This window comes from Chiloscyllium plagiosum, chromosome 9, assembly GCF_004010195.1.
Source record: "Chiloscyllium plagiosum isolate BGI_BamShark_2017 chromosome 9, ASM401019v2, whole genome shotgun sequence".
Classification (NCBI taxonomy): domain Eukaryota; kingdom Metazoa; phylum Chordata; class Chondrichthyes; order Orectolobiformes; family Hemiscylliidae; genus Chiloscyllium; species Chiloscyllium plagiosum.
The window spans coordinates 16325089-16334338 of record NC_057718.1 but is presented as its reverse complement, the minus strand read 5'-3'; the positions used below and the strand labels follow the sequence as shown (position 1 = coordinate 16334338).

Genomic DNA, 9250 nt, shown 5'->3' with positions numbered 1-9250 from the left:
TAATTTTGATATAATTGGCCTTGGCCCAGTTTAGTAATCTTCCCTTAGGACCATTCTCTTCTTTATCTACAAGTATTCTAAAACTTACAGAATTGTGGTCACTGCTCCCAAAGAAATCCCCCACCGCAACTTCTACCACCTATTCTGGCTCGTTCCCCAGTACCAGGTCCAATATGGCCCCTTCCCTCGTTGGGACTATTGACATACTGCTCTAGAAAATTCTCTTGGACGCTTCTTACAAATTCTACCCCATCCAGACCTCTGACATTAAGTGTATCCCAGTCAATGTTGGGAAAATTAAAATCTCCCATCACCACTACCCGATTGTTTCTATATCTTTCCATAATCTGTTTACCTATTTGTTCTTCTACCTCATGCTCACTGTTGGGCGGCCTGTAATACAGCCCCAACAATGTAACTGCACCCTTCTTATTTCTCAACTCCATCCATAATGCCTCACTACCCAAGACCTCCATAGTGTGCTCCTTTAACACAGCCGTGATAATGTCCTTGACCAGCAATGCAACTCCACCTCCCCTTTCACTTCCCTCCCTGTTCTGTCTGAAGCGTCTATATCCTGGAACATTTAATTGCCAATCATCATGCCCTTCCTTCAACCAAGTCTCTGAGATTGCAATAACATCATACTCCCAGTCATCAATCCAAGCCCTAAGTTCATCTGCCTTACACACTATACTCCTTGCATTAAAATAGATGCATTTCATGCCACCAGTTTTTTTGCACTCATCATCTCTCTGCCTACTCTTCCCTTTATTAATGGTATCTTCATAATTCTTACAGTCTCCAGTCTCCACCTCACTGCTTACTTGTTTTCTCTTCTGGTTCCCAGCCCCCTGCCACATTAGTTTAAAACCTTCCCAATAGCAGTAGCAAAAACTCCCCCAAGAACATTGGTTCCAGTCTGGATCAGATGTAGACTGTCCATTTTGTAATAGTCCCACTTTCCCCAGAACCGGTCCCAATGTCCAACAATGAACCCCTCCCTCCAACACCATCTCTGAAGCCACGTGTTCATCCTGCCTATTTTTTCATTTCTACGCTGGCTAGGACATGGCACTGGTAGTAATCCCGAGATCACTACCTTTGAGATCCTTCTCTTTAACTTCTCTCCTAGCTCCCTGAATTCTTCTTTCAGGACCTCATTTCGTTTTCTACTTATATCGTTGGTGTCTATATGCACCAAGACAACTGGCTGTTCACCCTCCCCTTTTAGAATGCTCTGCAGCCGATCAGTGACATCCCTGATCCGAGCACCTGGGAGGCAACATACCATCCAGGAGTCCCGTTTTCGGCCACATCAGCTTTGCAGATGTATCATAGTGATTCCATCTGCCGCCAAGGATCCAAAATCCAGAGCTCAGGTTTTTGCAGCTGGAGTAATTTCCTATAGAAAATGATTGTTGGAACACATGGTGCCCCACAAAATACAGGATGGATAGTCCACACTACAAAGCTGTCTAACCAGGCTGTAAGCCTAAATGTTTTGAAGTATCTGATGAGAAGCCAATGTTGTTTAATAAGGGAGAGACAGAAAGATTACCAATTTTGTACACTCTCTCTGGTTCAAATGCTCAGCTTCTGTACGATATAATTTACGATGATCACTTGAGTGATCCACTGATCAAGGTACTATATACAGAAAAACATTAACAAATGAGCAATATTAAATATGGTTAGATGACTGAACTGCCTTTTCTCATAATAACTGCAAGTTAAATTACAATATTGAAGTACCTACATTTTTTAATTAAATGCAGTAACTTCATGAGTACCCCTTTCTGACGAATGTAATTTTGCACAACCATTATTTTGAAAGCAAAAGCATGTTTATTTTCCTTGTACCCTCAATCAATAGGAGTCTTTGTTAATAGTTAATTCTGTGCCATTTCATAACTGTTCTCATTTTAGCTAGGAAAGATTTTGTCAGTTCCTCGGCAAAAAAGACTTTTAAACAGAGTACAGGCAGTTCTGGGATAACATGCGTTTCGGAAACGGAATTTGGCTATAACGTCACTGAAGAATTAGGAAACAATATTTTCAAAAACACTTACCTCCATTTGCAATAGTGCGATTCCAATGGGAATCAGGTATCAGGTTCACATGCTTCGCTTTGCGCATGCACCAATGTCCACACCAAAATTTCTGTGCCATTTTGCGCATGCGCCGGTGTCCGTGCCATTCTGCACGTGCTGGTGTCTGCACTGTTCTGTGCATGCGCAACATTGGTGCCAGTTTTCGGGCCGTTCTGCGCATGCACCTATGTCTGCACCAAAGTCTCCACACCATTCTGCGCGTGCGCGATGTCAGTGCCTGGCTTCGTGCCGTTCTGCTCATACTCAGAGGTCATGACACTGCTGACAGTGCTGCTTTCTGTGATAGATACTGTACAGTGAGCAGCCTTTTTTTTTGTACGGTATTAAATTTACTTTTATTTTGTTAATAAAATTTTGTTAATATGGTTTCAACCTTCTTTCAGGCTGTGCTATACTTTGCTTTATACTTTTGGGTGATTCTTGAGTGATCATGAGTGACATTCTTTGCTGGTCTTACCCTACCCCACTTTTCCCTCAGACCTCATTATTTCTATTAAGCAATTTTCTATTAAGCGAAGTTTCACTGGAACACAACTTCAGCACTATAGGAGAACAACCTGTAGTAGGAGAAAAAATGGAAAGTAAACAATAAATTGGACTGAACTATTCTCCCCATTTATATTTTTATGGCAATTTTTTGTTTAAAATAGCAAATTAGAAATGTACCTTTCTTCCTATAGCAAGATAGTGCTAGGCAGCACTGACATGCTATTATCAGGTCACAATCTTTATTGAAATAACAATCTTTACATTTGACAACATCCAGTAGTAGTTTGGGAAGTAAAGGAGGAAAATAAATCATGTAATGTAGAACTATGTTTCATGTTACTGTACCTGACTCTATCTTGCACAAGAAAATTATTAGGATTGATGATTCCATATATACATCAAGTGTACAGGTACAGTCTCAAATCTGGCTCTGAGAACTAGAGACACTCCAACAAGCTGCCATGCGTGAACTATAATTCTTATAAAGTGAGTAAAATAACCTACTATCTTGCTTGGCTAGATGCTTATAGACGTGGCAATTTGCTGAACTAGTTATTAACTTCACACACCAATCTCTTTCAAAGCAACTCTCAACTTGACCCAGCTCAACCCTATTCACCCAACCCAACTTATCTGCCCTTTAAACCAGCAGGATCTGAAATGTGGCATTGACTTTGTTCTGCAGTTGCCAGTTTTGAGACACCTGCAGTTGTGAAAGGGTGAGGAAAGATGGTTGATAATTGAGGAAGTAAAGAAAATAGTGTGGGGATAAAGTTTTCATTTTGTAGTGTAAGAAAAAGAGATGGTGCAAAATTAGAATTGGAACTGGAAAAAAACCTCATGCTAAACAGGAATTTCACAAGTTGAGAACCTAAAACTTAAAACACTGTGGAACAAGTGTTAGAAAAAGGAAAGAAAAAACATAAATATTGAAAATAATGAAAGTAAAGCTAAAAAAACACATGGGAACACATCTAGAAGTAAGGTTAAAAGCAGAATATGAAAACAAAATACACTTCACAATTTTTTTTTAAAGCAAGTATTTTGAAAATGCAAACCAGGCAATAGGCCTCAGTAATGATTTTGTAAAAGATCTTCTCTTCTCTGAACCCTTACCCTTAAAAGATATGTTAGATCTGAAATCCTGAAGCCACTGACATAGCAGGAATTGCCCAGGAAGTCTAAAGTTACATAGAACATTACAGTGCAGTACAGGCCCTTCGGCCCTCGATGTTGCACCAACCAGTCATACAATCTGAAGCCCATCTAACCTATACTATTCCACTTACATCCATATGCTTGTCCAATGGGAAATCCCCTAGCTTTCTAGAACCCTGTGCACATGTCTCCAACTCAGTGTAAGAATTCAAGGCTTGGAAGAGCTCTGACTGACTAACACGAAATTTCCCCAGGAAACCCTCCCCACCAGTGCACTCTTCACTATACCAGTGGTCCCCACAACTCCATCCCTGATCTTCCAACACCCTTCCAGCCTCAGGCCCTCAACCCTACCTCACCATCCTGCTACTTACCCATTTATCTAGGAGTTGACATTCACTAAAAATCTACTTAAATATCCCAATTTTTTTTGTGTACTACTGAATGAAGACTTATCAGCAAACAGCAAATAGTGGGTCGTGACTGGTTTTCCCCTATCAGTGATACTGTTGTGAAGAAGGCCTTTGACAGGGGACTATTCTGCATTTCTGAAGAGGCAAGGTTCAGAAGCCCTGGTCAGGAATGCAGACCTCTACCATAAGATACAAAACATTAGCAGCAGAGTGGCGATATAAAAACAGTTGCCAGTCCTCCAAAGATTCGACCCAATGAGTGAGAAAGAAAAGTCGTACAAAATGTATCTGGAGAGCTGTTGCTTTGGATAGGTATATCAATTGCAAAGAACTGACAGGATCAAAGCTGATTCATTAGATTATCTACTCAGCCAATCATAGTGCAGTAGCTCCCACCAGAACACTATTTCTTGTATGATTCCAGCAGGATCTCAGATCAATATAAATGGATAGTATGACAGGATTAAAATGGATTACAAACCTATTGACCAAATGTAAACTTGCAATCTATTAAAAACTAACTCACTGAACTTAAAATGTTTTCAAACTGCAAAGTCAAACCGTTTTTTTGTATTAACTGATATCATGGTCCTCATTATAGTCTCGCCATTCTCACCTCCTTTTGCAAATTCACTATAAGAATGAAATGAAGGATGAACTCCTCAAATCCATTTATGTATTTGATTAGTGCTAAATAATTACAAGTTGTTTTGGTAAAATCATTGCAAGACTTAAATGTTACACCAGATGATGCAATTTATTTAATACAATAACAATAATTGTTCTTACCACTCTGCGTTTGGGATGACTGAGAGAGGTATCCATTTCATCCTCTCCTGTAATATCTAGATTGGGACTGGAACTGCAGTTCATTCGATCTTCCTCTTGCCTTTGAAGTCTATCTGCTACTGCTTGGATTGCTTCTGTCCATTCTTCCCTGAATATATAAAACAAAAGTTGTCTTTGGTAATGAATGTAAAAGCATATCAAGTCTGAGAAATGTAAAAGCTCAAAATAATAACCATGGGGATTTTTGCATGACCATGGTTTTATTTTCTTGAAGTTACTGATTTGAATAAAGACCAAAATTGTCACTCAGTCACAAATATATTTGCCAAAGGTCAACTGCTACTAGGATTCTCGTTGCATAGCTTACCTTAAATTTCACTGAATTTTCAGAGTTTAAATTCAGATATTCTACTATTACTAATGAAGTGATTAGCTTTATGGCTACAATCTTTCTTATCAGATTATCATTAAAACACATACAAAAGTTTAATACAAAAACTAATTTTAAAAGGTTCATGTACATTATGACTGTCACTTATTGCAGTTAATTTAAACAAGTAAAGAGCTAAATTATTTGGTGGTGATTTTTTTTGAGAAACGTCAATCACAAAGTTACACTTACTGCAATTCCTAGTCACCCGCAGCTTATCAGTACAACATACATTTCTGAATAAGACTGTGTACTCTGAGGTAGTATGTCCTTTTGGACATATAAGTAGTTGATAGAACACAATAATGTGAGTGATGCAATATTGGCATTGTTCAGCATAGTGGCGGAGACCAGCTACACACATCCTTCTCCTTTAGCCATGGGCCTAAGGAAGCCTACAGCTGCATACATTCTCAATCATGCTCTGTAGGAGTGTCATCTCCATTAAATTGGAAGATTTTAAGAGATTAAGAATTTTAAATTGACTTATCATAAATTAATTATCTGATTTGCTCAACAACCCCTATGTTAGTGCCAATTCTGCTATTACAGGATTTTGCAGGGCATTGCTGTTGATATTTCTCCAGAGATTTGAAATGTTTGTTGAACATTGTCCATGCGTGTGATACATACAGGAAGTTAAATAACATAGTTGTCCTGCAGACTGTGGGGTCAGTACTAGGTTTGAAGTTCGTGTCATCAAACACCACACAGGGATTCCTTATTTACAAATGTCTGACTTACAAATATTCTTTCTTATATCCCACACAAACATGTATTAGCATTAATTTTAAAGATTCCTCATTCTTGCGAACAGTTATTTTATATTGTTTGGTATTGCGGTCCGACTTGCACACAAATCGACTTATACTCGTACTCAAGAATAGAACCTGTTCACAACCTGAGGGCTGCCTGTAATCTTCACACGGCCAAATGCTGCACTGCAATATTCAGGAGATATTGAGTCTCATCGTCTCTGCCCTTACTGAAAAGTTTGAGGAATGATGCATGTTGTCCAGCTTTTTGCTGCAGTCTTCACAGTCTGGTTTGTGAAGAAGAAACAAAGTCTCAGAGGACTTTTATGCTCTGGATGGCCTATTCTCTCATATGCCTCCATGAATGAATTGATGATGATCAGGGTTCAGCCTCATCAAGCAAATGCAGGTATTTGTTATCTACTGCTTGATGGCACATGTTGGGTGATATTGGCTCTGGACAGGAACGCAGTGGAGCAGTTTCTTGCAAATCCTGTAAAGACACTCGGCCTCATATCCATGAAGCTGCCCACTTATGTGGAGTGTTGCAGCAAATAAGATAGAAAAACAAATAACTGTGATGACTCCTTCTCTCAATGGAAGGAGGAACTAAACCAAGGCTCAAGACTCATCTCCATCCCAGACAGTACCTTTATTCCTTGTATCTTCTACGGCAGCACTTATATACTCATTGCAACATGAACTGGAAGTGACTCAAGGCTAGTAAATGGTGTACGTTTGCTTGACAATTACTTCGTATTTCTTCCAGCACTTCATGTATGCATCATACTCAACAATTACTCCTAAGTAGTTCACAACTCCAGTGCAATTTCTTCACAAAAAATATATTATGGTTTGGGGAGGATTCTTGTATCAACACTCTTGGAAAAATGGGCATGTGCTGAAGCAGTAGAAATATGGCTCTAGCTGAAGCTAAGATGTCTCAGAAGCTTCAGATTAAGTGATCAAGTTGGAAATCTTTAATTCTTTAGATTTCTTAACTTCAAAAAAAACTTAACTAACCAACATTCAACTGTTTTTTAATATATTTTCTAAACAGATCATAGATGATTACACCATAGATGGCCATTTGGCCCATCATGTCTATGCCAGCCAACCAACAAAGACAGCCAACACTAATACAAAGAATGCTGGAGAAACTCAGCAGGTCTGACAGCATCTGTGGACAGAGAGAAACAGAGTTAACATTTCGATCCGATATGACATCTTTGGAGTTGAAAGGTCCTGGAAAATACATTTTATACTTTTGACAGAGATGGAGAGAACAAGTCACAGATGGCGTAGAGGCCCAGTAGAAAAGACCCATCACCCAGGAGGCTATGTAGAAAAGATTATCAAATCTCCTTAGCGTTTTATGTCTTTAATCTATATTCCCCTAATTTGTGTTCCTTTTATTAATGGAAAGTGTCATTCAGGCCACCTTATCTGTGCCCCTCAATCTCAAACACCTCTATCGGGTCCCCTCTTAACCTTCGCTGCTCCAGAGAAACAACCCCAACCAATCCAATTTTTTCTCAGAGCTCAGATCCTCCAGACCAGACAGCATCCTGGAAAGTCTCCACTACACCATCTCTAGTGCAATCACATTCTTCCTATAAATATAGTGACCAAAACCACACAGTTGTGGCCTAATAAGTGCACTATACAGTCCAAAATAACTATTAGCTCTTGTATTCTTTGCCTCGGTTAATATGCCTTGTTAACTACCTTATCAATATGTTCTACTACCTTGAGGGTTCTGTGGAATGCATAAGATCTCCAAACGTCAGTGTTTTTCCAAAGCCCTCACCCCTTATGAGTCCTCCTCAGCTGCATGACCTCACAATTTCACAGTTGAATTATTTTTTCCAATGCTTTGCAGTTTACAGTTATTTTCCTCACTACTTACCACCTGAACAATTATGGTATTGTCTACATTTTCATCATACATTTGAATCCAAAACATAAATGTACACCTCAAACAATAAGGGCCCCAGTGAAATGCCACTGGAAACAAACTGCCTTCTCCCATCATCCTCTACTTCCTGCCTCCCAGCCGATTTTGAAGCCAACATGCCATTTTAACTTCAAACCCATAGGCTCATAATTTCTTGATTAGCCTGCCATGAGCAATCTTATCAAAATCCTTGCTAAAGTCCATACAGATCATATCAAATGCACTACCCTAATCCACATTCCTGGTTACCTCTTCAAACCATTTGTTCATCATCTTCTTTGATTAAGCAGCGTCTCCCCAGGAGCAGTTCACAGCATCAATTTTGTTTCTGATAACTTCACCACCACTCAGGTTATATTGACCGACCTACAGTTTTTGGTCTATCCTTCCACCCTTTTTCAGTAATGGGATAAATGTAGCAGTCCTCTGGTGTCTCACCTGTGGCCAGACTGAATGTTTCCTCTTTCAGCAGCCTGGGATACATCTCATTCATGCTTGTGGATTTAACCATTTTAAGTTGCTGAACCTGCTAGTTTCTCCTGTCTATGTTAATTTCTTCTAATACTTTATAGTTCTCCACTCTGATTTCGATACCAGCACCATCCTTTTCTATTGTGAAGATCAATACAAAGTATTTATTGAGGACGAGTCCAGATTTTCTGGGTCCACATCGAGATTATCTCCATTAGCCCCTTTTGCTCTGCATATACTTTTTAAAAATCATTTGGGCTTTTCTTTGTACTATCTGCCAATTCTTTCTCAAGGATTATCTTAACTTTCCTAATTTCCCTTTTAGGTTCCCCTCATGTTCCACACTTCATGTTCTTAGATATTTACAGCACAAAAGGAGGCCATTCTTGGCAAACTTATCCAAAACTATATTTTCCACTCCTAAAGTCATAGAGTCATAGAGACGTACAGCATGGAAACAGACCCTTCGGTTCAACCCGTCCATGCCGACCAGATATCCCAACCCAATCTAGTCCCACCTGCCAGCACCCGGCCCATATCCCTCCAAACCCTTCCTATTCATATACCCCTCCAAATGCCTCTTAAATGTTGCAATTGTACCAGCCTCCACCACGTCCTCTGGCAGCTCATTCCACACACGTACCACCTCTGCGTGAAAAAGTTGCCCCATAGGT

At 39.6% G+C, this 9250-nt stretch overlaps 1 protein-coding gene across 7 annotated transcripts in view; it reads right to left on the bottom strand.

The window, feature by feature from the left end:
• Positions 1–9250, bottom strand: part of LOC122552657 (RAC-gamma serine/threonine-protein kinase) — a 482101-nt gene that overhangs the window by 155514 nt on the left and 317337 nt on the right. For all 7 annotated transcript variants that reach the window (XM_043695471.1, XM_043695470.1, XM_043695472.1 and 4 more), the window contains one exon: positions 4964–5111. In XM_043695471.1, coding sequence (XP_043551406.1) covers positions 4964–5111 — 148 coding nt within the window. The remainder of the gene's footprint in view (positions 1–4963; positions 5112–9250) is intronic.